The sequence below is a fragment of the Delphinapterus leucas genome, chromosome X, assembly GCF_059928025.1.
Source record: "Delphinapterus leucas isolate spDelLeu-1000000601 "Yukka" chromosome X, BTC_Dleu_Yukka2, whole genome shotgun sequence".
In the NCBI taxonomy this organism is placed as follows: domain Eukaryota; kingdom Metazoa; phylum Chordata; class Mammalia; order Artiodactyla; family Monodontidae; genus Delphinapterus; species Delphinapterus leucas.
This window is the reverse complement of record NC_143150.1, coordinates 26715781-26731629: the sequence shown is the minus strand read 5'-3', so window position 1 is coordinate 26731629 and position 15849 is coordinate 26715781. Positions and strand designations below refer to the sequence as shown.

At 40.4% G+C, this 15849-nt stretch overlaps 1 protein-coding gene across 2 annotated transcripts in view; it reads left to right on the top strand.

Moving 5' to 3' along the window:
- The window catches only part of GRIA3 (glutamate ionotropic receptor AMPA type subunit 3), a 282525-nt gene that overhangs the window by 256099 nt on the left and 10577 nt on the right, over positions 1 to 15849 (top strand). Inside the window, exons 13-14 of one of the 2 annotated variants that reach the window (XM_022561870.3) lie at positions 8536 to 8783; positions 9345 to 9459. In XM_022561870.3, coding sequence (XP_022417578.1) covers positions 8536 to 8783; positions 9345 to 9459 — 363 coding nt within the window. The remainder of the gene's footprint in view (positions 1 to 8535; positions 8784 to 9344; positions 9460 to 15849) is intronic. The other variant, XM_089904122.1, reaches the window with a different exon arrangement.

The following is a 15849-nucleotide window of genomic DNA, read 5'->3' as shown; positions in this document are numbered from 1 at the left end:
CCAGATCAGTTTCTGGTCACCTTCCTAGTGTCCCTCCCTGGCATGCAAAGTCAGATTATTATTCTGATTTGTCTTCTGCTTCTCTGGTCAGGTCAGGCTAAGAATAGTCCAATGGGTTGAAAGTAGCATCAGTGGCTCTGTGACTTTGAAAGCCAGAGTCAACAAACTCTTTGGGAATGTGGTTCTAAGGTCCTATTGCTCTATTCTGAGGGAATAGAGGAAGGGACGCAGTATCCTCTACCCCTGTGGCTCTCAATCAGCAATGATTTTGCCTCCCAGGAGGCATTTGGCAATATCTGGAGACATTTTCTTTTTATTGTCACGACCTGAGAAGAGGAGGCGTTACTGGAATCTAGCGGATAGATGCTAGTGATGCTGTTAAACATCCTGCAATGCACAAGACGCCCCTACAACCAACGATGATCAATGATCAACCAACAATGCTCCAAATATCAGTAGTGCTACCCAACTGAGAAACCCTGCTTTATGGGTTTTGATAAAGCCACCATTAAGTCGGCAAAACAATAATAATTAACATTTAATTGAGCTCATACTTTGTTCTAGGCTCTGTTTTAGGGGGTTTACATGTGTTAACTCATGTAATACTCATGACAACTCCATGAAATAGATTATATTTTTATCCCATTTTCAAAGTGCAGAAACAGAGAAATTAAGTAACTTGCCCAAGGCCATACAGCTAGTAGGTGAAGGAGCTGGGAACTCACTCACGCAGACTCCAGAGTCTGTGCTCGCAAACAGTACACTGTTCCCAGGTGGGTTAGGTAGTGGTTGTAAATCGTATGCTAGGGCTGGATCATATCCATATAAATTCTGTTTGAAATGGTGCCTATACTTTAGCATAACTTCAAGGGGCTTGATATTTCTATTAATACCTCCCTGAAATGTGAGATTGGAGACCAGGATGTCTTGCCCTTAACCCACATGAAAGCCCCACTTTTTAAAAGAAGTCAACAAATTATTTTTTTCTCTTTGAGAATGAAAATCTATAAAAATGTACTACTAGGGCTGTTATCAAGCAAGACTGAATTAACTTTTACTGTTTCTGATGCACTTCATTTGTCATTTCCCCACCTGGGCAGCACCACCTCTTCCCCATTTACCTTACCAGGTACAAGATGCCCTCCCCCTCCCCTCCGCTGCTCACAGAAAAGGATTGGAAACATATGCACTGAGGAATAAATGATGGAAAACAATCAAAAGTGTGATCCCCTTGCAGGAGAACTTGCATTTCAGCAAAAAGCAAAACATAGCTAAAGGAATGATAGCCTAAGTGGTGGACATATCAATGGTTAAGGGAGAGGATTTAGAAGCTCAGTCTAGCCTCTTTTTGACATGCCTGTACAAGGCTAGTCTTATACATACAGTGATGCAAATGGACAATATAGGCATGATGGCAACAGTGGCCAAGAAAAGTTAATAAATACATAAAGCTAGACCATTCCCCTTTGAGGAACAATGGAGTACGAAGTAACTAAAACCGTCTTCCCCTTACCTTTCTTTCATTCTGCCCTCTCAAATTATTCACTCAGAACACATTTGACACATTTGAGGCATAGAGATGTCACAAGCACCAATACTATCTTCACAAATTATGTAATACTTTGCCTGCAAGCTGACAGTAAATTAATACCATAAAGTGAATTAGCAGATTATGCCTCTGTGGACAATTATGCTTTCAATTTATTGGTCTGTTTTGTGAATGCAGTTAATTCTCAACTATCAACATATCTAAATATGCCTGTCGAATCCTGTCAAAGTGAAAAATTGTGCTCATGTCCAGATCGTGGGAAGAAATGGTCTCATTGTCATTTGTGCTAGTGCCACTGTATCAAGGATATTGTGGTCAATTACGGGGGCCACATTTTAGGAGGGACTTTGAAAAATTAAAAAATATACATATCTGGGAGATGGTGACCAGGAGGGGAAGGGGATGACTGGAATTCACGTCATACAAGTAACAAGTGAAGCCCGTTAAAATATTTAGCTTATATAAGAGACAATTAAAAGGTGACACGGTGGTGATGGTCTTCATGCTGTACATCATGTGGAAGAGAGAGCGTAGTTATTCAGTATCACTTCAGAGGGCAGAATTAGGACCAGTGGGTGGAACTACAATTTTAACATTCATTCGTTCCACAGATACGTAGTGAGAGTTCCCTGCATGCCAGGCATTATGCTCGACAGTGGGAATACAGAGACAAAAAAAGACGTAATCCTTACTCTGAAGAAGCTCAGAGTCCACTGGGGGTGACCATTACAAGGCAGTAAAATCAGTGCTACATGCAGTGGAGAAATGGAAGCCGAGAGATTGCCCAATTCAAGCAAAAGGCAGAAGGAGGACTGGAGGGGAGAGAGGCTCTCATGAGAGATGTCAGCCCAACAAAAAGAACTTTCTATCAACTTGAACTGTCCCACCATGGAGTAAGCTACTTCCTGAGCCTCTTGTGAGCTAGGGAGTGCCTGACCGCTAGAGGCATCTGAGCAGAGAAGCCATTGCAACACTGGGGGAAAGGCTGAACCAGATGGTTTTTAAGGTCCCTTCTGTCCCTAAAAGTCTGTTATTCTACTGACTCCAACTGGATGTTCTATTGACCAAGTGAATATTCTAATTGAACTCTGAGGGGAGCAGAAAATTTCATTCACCAGGTCTTCCCAGTAGCGGTGTTCTGGCTAATGAGGATTTTAATGTATGAACCTCAACTAAACCACAAAACATAAATTTAAAAGGAAATTTGCTAGATAGCTAGTGGGAAGCAGCCGCATAGCACAGGGAGATCAGCTCGGTGCTTTGTGGCCACCTAGAGGGGTGGGATAGGGAGGGTGGGAGGGAGACGCAAGAGGGAGGGGATACGGGGATATATGTATACGTATAGCTGATTCACTTTGTTATACAGCAGAAACTAACACACCATTGTAAAGCAATTACACTCCAATAAAGATGTTTAAAAAAAACAGGAAATTTGCCATTCTACCCGCTTTTCCTCCACCAACAAAAATTTTTAAACCCAAATGACATGATAATGATTTTTGCTGATGGCAGACCATGCACATTCACCAGGAATATGTCTGAAGATCCAGATACGTGAATAATACTTGCACATATAATTTCCTCTATAAAATGAAGTAATGTTTCCGTAAATATGGGACTGAAGTAATCTACAGTGCTATTAAATTCTGCCACTAAAACAAATTACGCTTTCTGTACTATAAAAATATGTATTGTTTTTCAGCACTTCCTGTGTGTCAGGCACTGTTCTAAGTGAGATGCTCGTGTTAACTCATGTAATTTCTCTCAATAAACCTTTGAAGTGGACACTTTTTTAAAAAAATCATCCCATTTTATGGATGAGGAAATTGAGACACATAGGGGCCAGATCATTTATACACTAGGCAAGTGGGATTATAACACAAGCAGTGTGACTCCATACTCTCAACCACTGCACCATACAGTTACCTTGTACTGACCTGGGTCTACAGAGGAACACTTTTATGCACAGTGACAAGGAGCAACCAACACCATTGCAAAGAAAGCCGAGGGCTGAGTGGTGGGCTGAGCGCCCTCACTGATCACTTGCTTCCACACACCAGCCTCACAGAGCCCAAGATTCAAATTCTCACCTCAACAAAAAAGCAAACTTCTCCATATCATTGACCTTCACGGTCTATCACAGACAGTCAGAACAGTGACTGTAGAATCCATGAATGCTAGTGTGCTACTTTATCTACCGTTTTGGGTTAGTCTGTTCCTCCCCCATTCGTGTATTTCTCTTTCTGGATTTCATTTGCTAATTATCTAGCAGTTCTAAGAGAATTTCTTATGGCCTCTCTACATAACCATTGTCCACTCCTTCTTAGGTACAAAATGGTGCTCTGTGGGATGAAATAAATGAATCGTGGTGGGTTAGAGAAAAATGAATTTGCTGTTACACATCCTTCCCGTAAATTTTAAAATTTCTTCCAGATGATTGAGCTAAGATCCAATACCTTTTATTGCCTTCAATATTTCAGCCAAAATAAGACAGACTGCAAAAAAACCTAAAATGCTAGCGATATTTTTTTCTTTTTTTCTCAATGTTATACTGTCACTTAAACACTAGTTAGGAAGGTAAACATTTCAGCTTAATTGTTCTCACTGATGAGCCATTTCTTTTTCCCCTAACGTCCTTCAGAAATCAGTCATCAACCAGGACCCAATCATTTCTGCCACTAACTAACTTTTCATTTACTGCATTCATTAATATCTGTTGCATGTACACCACACACATTTAAAGTACCCACTTCAAGTACTGCCATTTATTCTCCTAGAAATGCATCATTACCTAAAGGAATAAACCTTTTAACCTGTATCAGCAATCAAAGAGCTCAAGTAAATGATGAAGTAAGTGAGTCCAAACTATGCTACACTCAGATCAAACTTCATGGACCCCTTTGCCCTTGCCTTATAAATTTACCTTTGGAAGCAATGGCCTATTTGCAAATTGTGTAAGAGACAAATTGTTCTAACCCCCTCTCCCTTTCACTCAGATTTGATTGGGCCAAGATGAAGAACACAAAATGCCTCTTTGTAAGTGAACAAAGGTACACACCCACCACAGTGTTGTCTATAATAGCAAAAACTTGGAACTGGCCTAAGAGTCCTTCAGTAGGGGATTGGGTAAATAAGGTATGATATATTCGTAGATTAAAATGCTATGCAGCCATTACAAAGGAGAAAAAGTATAAAGAGATGCAAGGGAATGATAAAGACCAAATTCAGTATAGAGATTACTTTTGGCCCAGAGGAGGGGTATGCAATTAGGGAGGATACATAGGCACACTTCAACTAACTGCGTAATATTTTATTTCTTAAGTTTCGTGGCAGGTACACAGGTGTTCTTAACATAATTTTTTGTGTCTTTCTGTGCATCGGAATTATTTACTACTTTGAAAATTTCTTTGAGCAATTGTCTAGGAAATTCCTACTGAAATAAAATAAAGTCATTGAGGATATTTCATTATGATGCTTAGAAATTGTTTCATGTGTCAGACGAGGATAACGTGATGTGAAATGAGCATAAATTTCAATAGATGAGATTTCATTTCAATCTTATTCGGAGGAAAGTTATTAGGGTGGACATCAAAGGCAGGCTAAGTGGCAAAAAACCAAACAAACCACGGATTATAAAACATATATCCTGAGTGGTTTAGCTGAGAAAGATCCAATGATCTTTTTTTTAAAATTAACTTTTATTGGAATATAGTTGATTTACAATGTTGTGTTAGTTTCAGGTGTACAGCAAAATGATTCAATTATACATATAATTGTAAAGCAATTATATTCCAATAAAGATGTTAAAAAAATTACACATATACATACATCCATTCTTTTTTTTAGATTCTTTTCCCATATAGGCCATTACAGAGTACTGAGTAGAGTTCCCTGTGCTATACAGTAGGTCCTTATTAGTTATCTATTTTATATATAGTAGTGTGTATATGTCAATCCCACTCTCCCAATTTATCCTTCCCCCCCCCTTTCCCTGTTGGTAACCATAAGTTTGTTTTCTAATGAACCTATTTACAAAAAAGAAAGATCCAATGATCTTTAGAGTAACTTCAGCTCTAGAATTGTACAGTGCTATAAAATTAGTGCTGGTAGCCATTTTCACCAACCTTCTGATATCTTTGACCAAGAATCTTGTTGTCACCCTGATCAGGCCTAAGGTCAGTTATTAAATATATCTTGAGTACCTACCATACATCAGGCATTATGCCGGATTCCAAGAGGGCTACCAAAATGAATCAGGCATGGAATTGTCCTCAAAATCACCCAGAAACATGGAGAAGACAGACCCACAGCCAACTCACCTTAATGCAATTTAGTAAAAGCTCTATAGCAAACGTACGAACAAAGTACTTTGGGAGACTAGCTGAGGAAGCACTTCTGTGGGGACAGAGGTGAGTCAAGAAAGATTTCACAGAAGACATGATATTCACTCTGGATCTTGTAGGGTGAATAGGGATAATTCAGGCAGAAGCAAAAGCATAACCAGAGGTAGAAGATATGCAAATGTGTGGCATATTTCAGTGAACAGTGAGTAGTCCATTGTGACTGGCTCCTAGGAGAGTAGTCAAGATCATAAAGACTCTTGAATATCATACGTAAGAGTTTGGATTTTGGCCTGTAGCTATTAGGGAACTATCGGAGAATTTTAAAGAATGAAGTAACCTGATGAGATTTACATTTGAAAGGAACACTGGAGGATAAATTGAAGAGTGGTGAGGCTGCGAGACCAGTTAGGAGGCAGTGCAGTCTAGACCAAAAACAGGAGAGCCTGCCCCAGGACAACGGTAATGAGAATGAAAAGAAGACAAACGGACAGACCCTACAGGCATTTCTATGTTAGAATAAACAAACATGGCATAATGAGAGGCTGAAGAAAGAATAAAAACCAAACTTTCTAGCTTGGATGTTAGGTAGTTTGCTGATGAATTTAGAAGGAGAACCAGGCTGTACAAGGAAGACAGTAAGTTTGGTTCGGAAATGTTTAATCTGAAAGTGTCTCTAGGTCCATCAGGTGAAGATGTCCATCAGCAAGGCTTGTTTGCTATCTCCCCAAACCATATCCTGAATCCAACCTCTTCCCTCTACCTCCATTGCTCCCAGCCTAGTCCAAGTCACAACCATCTCTTCCCTGGATCATTAGGATAGCCTCCTAACCAATCTCCTCGCTTCCACTCTGGCCCACCTCATAGTCTAGTCTCCATACAGCAGCTAGAGTAATGCTTTAAATTTTTAAATCTGATCTTCTCACACTCCTCCTCAAGTCCTCCAATGGTTTCCCATCACATGTAAAACAAATCCAAACTTTTTACCATGACCTACAGGGCGCTACAAGATCTGACCTCTGATTATTCTTCTCAGCTCTTTGCCTACCTTTCTCCCTTTTGTTCGTTCGGCTTCAGCCATATTGGCTTTTCTTCCTGTTCTTTATGCAAATCAAGCATATTTCATCTCAGTGAATAATTTCAGTGACTCATTGAGGATCTGATTGCCATAAACACAATGCTTAATTTCCATGGTGGTAGTTCTGGGAGTGCAAGTAATTCTGGAATTATTTGAGCAGGTCCAAGCAAGCCTCAAGAAAGACACAATGCAGCTGGCCAAAGTCCAGAGAAGAGAAGCTAAATAAACAACCCAAAAAGCTGAGGTAGAGGCCAGAAAACGCCATAAAAGGATGCTTGAAAACATGGCATGTGTTTATAGTTTCTACCAGGCTATCTCACTTCTGGTCAAAGATTCTTTTTAATTTTTCTCTAGGGTTTTCATTCCTAAGGATCTAGCTCCCAACTCGATTGTAAGTCATGGGGTCACTGAGACCATGCTTCCTTTATATTCTCCAAAATGCCTAACATAGACCTGTAAGTATTTAGTACATGTTCTAAGGACCACCTGAATTGAATTGAAATTTAATGGAATTAAATTCAAAAATCTAAGGATGAGGGAAACTTGGCATGGTACAAAAAACTAACAGTTTGGAGGGTTTGACCTCAATCTGAATTGAGGGAAGGACTCACATATTCTTCACACACCCCAGCAGAGCGGTTTGTATATAGCAGGTGCTCAATAAGTATTTGTTGAAAGGATGGATGAAAGACTAAATATGTTAATGAACGCTCAAGCAGTAGTGATAGAAAATAATGCTCCAATGACGGAAAGCAGTTTTTTTCATTCTGTCCTTGTCGTATAACAGGGATGCCATGCTTATTTCTAGACACTCCAGTTTAAGAGAGACACTGCTAGCTAGAACTCCATGGGAGAAAGACCCATGGGGTTCTATGAGGCTTCCGGGAATAGTATTAGACATCAGTGGAGTTTAACCTGATGAAGAGATGAAGAGGGGGCATAACAACAACCTTGCAATATCTGAAGGACCACCGTGTAGAAGGAGGAACAGAATTACTTTGCATAGCTCTAGTGGATAGTAGTAAAGGGTAGGAGTCATAGAGAAACAAATTTCAGGTCAGAATAAGGAAGTACTTTCTTAGAATAATTAATGCCCCATACTGGAGTAGGCTAACTAAAATGGTTGTATACTCCCTTCCAATAGCCGTTTTTTGTTTTGTTTTGTTTTTTTTCTTTTTCAGGCAGTAAAGGGTAATCACATAGCAGGATAGTGTAGGAGTGATTTCTGAATTGAGAGAAAGATTGAACTAAGAAAGTGTTTTTCAAAGGGTTGAAACCCATTATTGGAGCCATAAAATCAATGTAGTGGGTCCTGACTGGCATTTTTCTAAGTGAATTCAAATAGAATAGAAGATATCAGAGAGCATCACACACAGCAAAGATGACTGTGGTTTTGAGAAACCTATTTTGGAACCATGCTTACATACGTATGAATGTACTTACTGGGTTGCAGTGTAACGTGCTTTTCTTACTATGGGTGGCAATCAAAACTATTTGAAAACCACTGCACTGAGGCCTCTTCCAGTTTTAATATCTGGTAGCTCTAAGAATTCTCATCTCTGTTGCAGAGATCCAAGATTGCTGTCTATGAGAAAATGTGGTCTTACATGAAATCAGCAGAGCCATCTGTGTTTACCAAAACAACAGCAGACGGAGTGGCCCGAGTGCGGAAGTCCAAGGGCAAGTTCGCCTTCCTGCTGGAGTCAACCATGAATGAGTACATTGAGCAGAGAAAACCGTGTGATACGATGAAAGTTGGTGGAAATCTGGATTCCAAAGGCTATGGTGTGGCAACCCCTAAAGGCTCAGCATTAAGGTGGGTGGAATAATATAACAATATCCGTGTTGTTATAGTATTCCACCTACCCTGATGCATTTTGTTGTCATTTTCTTTCTTGTGGATTTTGAGGTAACTTTTAAAAGTTTAAAATCTACAATATTCCATGGAGTTAAATAAGACGGTAAATTATGGTTTCATCTATTTAATGCATCCATTTCTTTTTAATGTTCTCTCTCTGTGTTGTCCTCTCTGACTGTTTGTTGCTGTTTAATTTTACAGTTCAACGGCTTTTTCAATTTAAATGGTAAAAGCCAAGTTATGGTGCCATATGTGACGAATGTTAATTGCATGGATGTGGTGTTCTTGTTACTTTCTTTATCAAAGACAATCTCCCCATCCCGCACACTTCAGTTTTGAGCAAATGTTATCCTCCATGCCACCTTCCAATATTTAACCCTGTATTTGCTGTACAGACATTTTTATAGCTCCACGTTCTGTGAAATTTAGCCAATTTGTCCTCTTGTGCTCCTTTTTATACGTTAACGATTTCCTAAGCATTTGTGCATTTTCTTACAAGTTATGTTTTATCGTTTCAAGAAATGCTGTTAACCTGGCAGTATTAAAACTGAATGAGCAAGGCCTCTTGGACAAATTGAAAAACAAATGGTGGTACGACAAAGGAGAGTGCGGCAGCGGGGGCGGTGACTCCAAGGTCAGCCTCAATGTCACCACAACCGGGTACCCTTAGTGACGAGTAATCGGCAAGACTGTTATCTTATTATTGAGGAGAGAGCACAAGACTCACACATAAAGTGGAATGACCAGGTTATTCCCCTGCCTGGCAGCTTTGGGACCTAGAAAGGCTCCAGGGCACCGCCCGCAGTTTTGATCTAACTTGGGTCCCTTCTTAAACTCCCAGACAGAGGCTTCCCATCCACACCCCTTCCCTCCCCTCACACACCAGACCGCTTGCCTTATGAAGGCCGTGGTGTAGGTTTCAACGCCCTAGGCTTTCAAGAGCCCGAGGCTTTCCTTAAGACTGTCCCCACCTGCCTCGGATGAGTGGTGTGCGAAATCAAATCCATCTACTGAAAAGTCAGGTTACAGCCTTTTTTCCCCTAAGGCATGATGGTATGATGGTTGCTTACAGTGGCTGGTTGGCTTCTTCCATCATGTGTATGAGTGATGAGACGTTGCTCTCTATATGTGATGGCCTATTTAAGCTGGCCCCACTCAACTTGAAAGCCAAAGAACAAGCTCAGTTTCAAGTTAAATGGGGTCTTTCTTCAATAAGTCACCACATATATAGACTTTACAAAGATATTTTGTATATTTAAACAAGCGCGTCACCTAACTGATACTCTATGTGTGTGCATCCCTGATGTGGCTTCTCCTTAGCTGTGTTCTTAGTTCAGGTAGGTGTAATGGTTATCCAGGCTACCGTTGTGAGAAAAAACCGTCTTACTTGGCATTCCTTCGGCTCCTCAATGCTATTCGGGGCTAGAAAGAATGAATAGCCTTCAACCAAGCAACAAGAAATAGGGGCGAGCTCAGAAGCCACAACACCAAATGATGGAAAGACACGTTGGGTAAGTACAGGAGAGGACCTGAAAACAGAATCCTCCATGGCCCAAAGGGCATGAGAATTATATTGAAGCATGTACGATCGGCTCTTGTACGACCAAGATACCATGGGCGTCTTAAGGTGAAGAATAGTGTTTCCCAATCAGAGACCAACAGACAGGCAAGCCGAAACTTTTCTCCTTCAGAGACAATGGTTACACCTCTGCTCCTCTCTTTCTCTCTCCACTCCTCAGGACCCTGACGGAAAAGTTAGTTTGCCAGTCTGCAGTATAATATGGGTTTGGAAACACAGAGCACTTTCCAAGAACTAAATTTAAAAATGACTTTCTTCAGGACATAATCTTACCAAGCATTGGCGAGGTCTTTTATTGTAAAACCTTGATTAACCAGAGCTCACCTAACCAGTACCCCAACTAACTGAATTGCCCCCCCCTCAGTACTCCACATTGATGAGAAAGCAGCAGTAGTACCAGAAAAGAAGACTGCAAGGAATTGATTTTTTTTTCAATCACTTGCCAAGAGATGACCCATGGTTGGGTCACACTCAGCTCTGTCTCCTCTATCTTCTCTCCATCTGGATTGACCCTCAAACATTAGAGGCCGCTTGCCTGAGGCAAGAAAGTGGATACAAGCATTTTGAGAAAACAAAAAGTGTGATTAGCCAAGAATGAGACAAAATGAGTATTCTTATTGAAAATTCCATCCATCCCTTATGGATTCCAATTAATCAAGGTTTTACTATGTGTCAAAAAGCAGTAACTTCCTCTCCCACCAGTGTGAACTGATGCCATTCACTTGGCTCATTTGAGTTTTGTAGTGGCTCACCTGATGCCTAGAGTATTTAGAACCTTCTTCCTGGTCTTTTTTCTCATATTATTATCAGGCCACGGAGAACCTAATTATATCATTCAAGTGAGTTGCAGAGTGAAAAATTGAGCTGGATTGGATACATGGCTGTCACGAATTCATCATTCATACCCAGCATGGTTAAAAAGGAGCCATGGACTGTATCAAGATGACTCTAAAACATCCACAGGATGCCAACTGCCCAGAAGTTGTCAAATAACCAGATGTTTGATGTTACATAAACAAACAAAAAAACCTGCACACATCTGGCTGAATTTTTACTTTTCACCCAGATATTTCCTCAGCTAATACCGCTGCAAAATTATCAAGTAACTTTGTTGCCAGCCCCACGATTTCCAGATTATCTGATTTTTGATATGCAAATAGAAAAATATTTCAGTAGATCCTAGATATTTCCAGCTTCTTTGACCATAGTGCTACTTGCCAGGCACCTTTCAAATCACTTTTTTTTGGGTCATTCCTCCAGACAACCTTTAGAAATAAGTCGACCCCTTTCTCAACTATGGATAATAGTATGATCAGTGTTGCCTATCCAACAATTGCTTATTCCGTTTCTGGATTACCAAGGAGCTTGCCTTTATCTCCTTCCTTCTTGCTACCTGCAGTTTTCTGAGAGTGAGCAAGAGAAGGGGCAAGAGATGAACTTGAGTCTGTTCCCACTATTTAGTGGTGATGCCAAAAACAAATCAATGGAGAAGAAGGTAGAAAAGGCAGTGGAACCTCATTACTTTGGAGCCCTCTAATTTATAATTTGAGATAAACTGGACAGGGACCAGTCTACAGTCTGAGAGAGGTCGAGAGGTTTGTTAAGCAAATGAAGAGTTTAGACTAGACTGCCAGTTGAAGTTTTCCTTAAGAGAACAAACCTTTTTCAAATGTCGGAAGCATTGTTTTAGATATAATCATATTCATTACAAATTTATCTGCTAAAGCAGTTCTCACGAGGACCTCCACTAAGGCAATGTTTTAGAGTGAGTTTGAATTACAAAACAGACTTCAAGCAATGAAACTGTCATTCTTCGAACCTATTTTGTAATTCAGGACTTTCTTCTTCAGATAATCCTTCCCCTCTGTTAGTCCAAATCAGTGAGTTTTAACTGTATTAGTAAAATGGCTTGAGAATTACATTTCTTTATTGTATTCCATCCCCAGTTAACATGACAATTGACAAATAGACCATCATTTCATAGAGAAAGTGAGACCCAGAGATGGTGGTGACTTTGAGAAGGTCACACAGCTAATGCTGTCACAAATCTCTGCTGACTTTCAGGGTCACCTCTGGTGATAATATTGTAGACAGCAATTTATCACATCTACCCATCCAATGAGCAATGTGAATCTGATTGCATGTGATATATTTCCATAAAAATCAGCTTTATTCTCAACTACCTTGGTTACAAGGCAAATAGCATATATAAGCCATTCCAGCCCTCAGTACTGATGACTAAAAATGACAATAATCACAAAGCCTGACATTTATGAGTACTTTTACTTTTTCAAAAACGCTTCTACACCTATTATCTCTGAGACCAGGAGACGGAGAAAAGCATGTATTACTTATCTCTCTCTCTCTCTCTCTCTCTCTCTCTCTCTCTCTCTCCCCCCCCGGCCCCCCCACGTCTCTCTCTCCCCCCTCCCCCTCCCCCCTCTCTCTCTCCCCCTCTCCCTCTCTCTCTCTCTCCCCCTCTCCCCCTCCCCCCTCTCTCTCTCCCCTGCAACCTTTAAATAATGATAAACAGGCAATTATGTTAAATTGTTGACTTTTCCCCCCTGACATAAGACATTACACATTCTAAGCCTTTTCACAAAATGTTACTATTTTATGGAAGAAACAAGCAATGATCAGGCTGTTTTAAATGTGCACTCGCTTAAGCTAATGAAATAGAGTTTTTTTATTTTTCTGATACAATGAATAAAGACAAGGTCAGTCACCAAGGGAGCCCCTGCACCAGCCCTACAGGTTAGAACTAAAATACTGCTTGGTTTTACCAATTTCCTAAACCTGGGCTAATTGGGCCTAAACAAATCAGACTTGATCCTTCCATGATGGACTATAAATGCACAGGCAAGGATCATGGAAATTAGAGCTGTGGTTTGGGAATTTTTCACCTGCAAACCACCCTTCTGTGTTAGTGCTTTATTACACTGTGTGTGCAAATGCAGTAATTAAGAGCCAATAAAGAGCGATAAACCCCAATCACCAGGGGTTTGTGACACAGCCAGTGAAAGTCTGTCGCTGTAAATCACAGCAGAATGGAGATTCAGCTGCTGAATTACCACATCAGCCTCCCTCCCCAGCTGCTTGTCCCCTCAAACTTTCAAATTCTTCTGATCCCCCCACCCACCCTGCTTCATTCCCTTAATCTTGGGTAAAGGGCACCAGCTTAGCTTCCCCATGTAACCTTACCTTACCTGAAGGGGGCTGGTCACTGAAACAATCTATTTGTGATGGGTGATAAGGCATTATAAACTCTACCCCACCTCACCCTAGGATTGTCCTGGTTTTAGTTCTATCCAGGGATTTAAATCGACCTCCAGTGTGCATATTTTCCAAGCTGAAAATCAGCACACTTTGCGTGCTTTGGGGGACACTGGAACAGAATGTTTAAAGGAGACCATTCTGAACTACTTGACTGCAATGAGAGTTGCCTTAACCTGTAAGGCATATAGGCAAGTAAGGGATAAGGATAGGATATGAACTTAAACTTCCATTAATTAAATAAATGGTTGAATGACCATTATGATTTATAGAGTATTGATAGAGAAATGCAGTTTTATTCTCCTCACAAATATATAGGAACTAGAATAAACTAACCAATGTGATGCTAGGAAAGAACTTAGGGAACTTGTTTTAGTAAATTCCAAAAATGGCTTGCAATTAAAATTAGTTGTGCTTCCTTTCACATGCGTGCTTTTAAAGTACCTAAAAAGAGTTGTTCTCTTAAGAAATTCAAACATGTTCCTCCTCCCTATAACTAACAATCTTTTATTTTTTAATCCCATACATTTGCTTAGCAAGTGTCCTATTCAGAGATAGGAAAAAATTTACACTTTAGGACAGCACATTTCCAAATGTCCTTGGCTTCTGTTTGGTGGTACAGAGACGAATGATGTGGTACTGTGTTTCCTATATATATAAATGAGATCCTCAGTTTTGTGTGTATTTCTTCTTCTTCCATGTATGTCTACAATTCTCCTCTCCTATGCCACCATCTCTTAACCACTTCTCTTCCACACCCAGAACTCTTTGACATTCTTGGGCCTTAGGTAATTGATGTGAATCTGCATCTGTCTTTTACCTGCAACAAGATGGACCTTTTATTGGCAGGAGCCATCCCTAAAGGTAGACATTTTGGATACCCAGGGTTAAGATGGATCCCAGTGACTCTCTATTGACACTGTTATGTGTGTAGTCAAGAATCATTACAGATTGATGGCACTCCCTGGGTCTTAGAAGAAGTTCCTGTGAATCACCGAGACTGGTTTGGGATCAAGGAGTAGGGTGAGTATATTATGCTCTTCGTTGGTTTGCATGTCTCTATGCTGGTGCCGCCTCCTGGAAGTATGAAGAAACTGACAGTTATCTTTCCTGATAGTGACTAAATGTGCTCCTTGAACTTACTCAGGTTTTCTTTCCAAGAGCAAACCCTCACTTTCTTTCAAGTGGCTGCTTCAAACAAGGGACCTTTTTGCCTTAAGAAGTGAACCAGTCCAGGGACTACCAAAACCATTGATTTTACCAGATGGTGTTAAAGAATAAATTCTACCACCGGAAAAAAATATTGTAATCCAGAAAGAAAACATTTTTAAAAATTAATCCATTCTAGTGATTTTTTTTTTAAATTGACTGCGTGGCCTTAACATGGTTTCTATGATTAGGATGTGATTATTTGCCTTTGGTATTATCCTGATAACTTGAATGTGTTTCTTATTGACAAATAATGAGCAAATGTCCAACACCAGAGCTACAGAAAGAGGAGCAGGACTGAAAAGCCTGAAGGTAAGAATGCTGTTGAACAATTGCTAAGAAGAAAGACACCACTGCAGTGCACAGTTAAATGGTGCATGTCTATGCCCTTTCTGCCCCTCTAAGACCAAATCATTTGGTTTCCTTTCATTTGGAAAGAAGATTATAGAACTACACTCTCTGAAAGGTAGGACAGCCATGGAAAAGAAACACGAAAGATTTGAAATGACTGAAATACATTCGATGAGGGTGGGAATTGAGGTTGGTGGAACAGGGTGGGGGGCAGATTTCTTTTATGGAGAACTGAAATCCATTCTCTTTTGACTTCCTAGAGAGCGGTATAGCATCTGGCCCTTGGCACATGAGGCAAATCTCCATTTGTCAAAGGTGGCAAAAGTGTGGTCCAAGTGCTAGATTCACCATAAAGCTTACTTTCATCTGGCTTTGAAGCAAATATTTCTCAAAATATAGACCTAAGACAATAGCATACGTTACATTAAAAAAGAGAGAGAGAGAGGGAGAGACTGACTCTGCTAGTGTGTCTTGTCTAGCATCACTGCTGGAAATGCAGAGAAGTGGATGCTAGCATGCGAGCTGGAAGAGGGTGGCATGTACCCTGGAGCAGCAAGCAGAAGTCAGCTTTCAGATCTGACATATAGACCCCCATTTGTTGCAATCTATTGG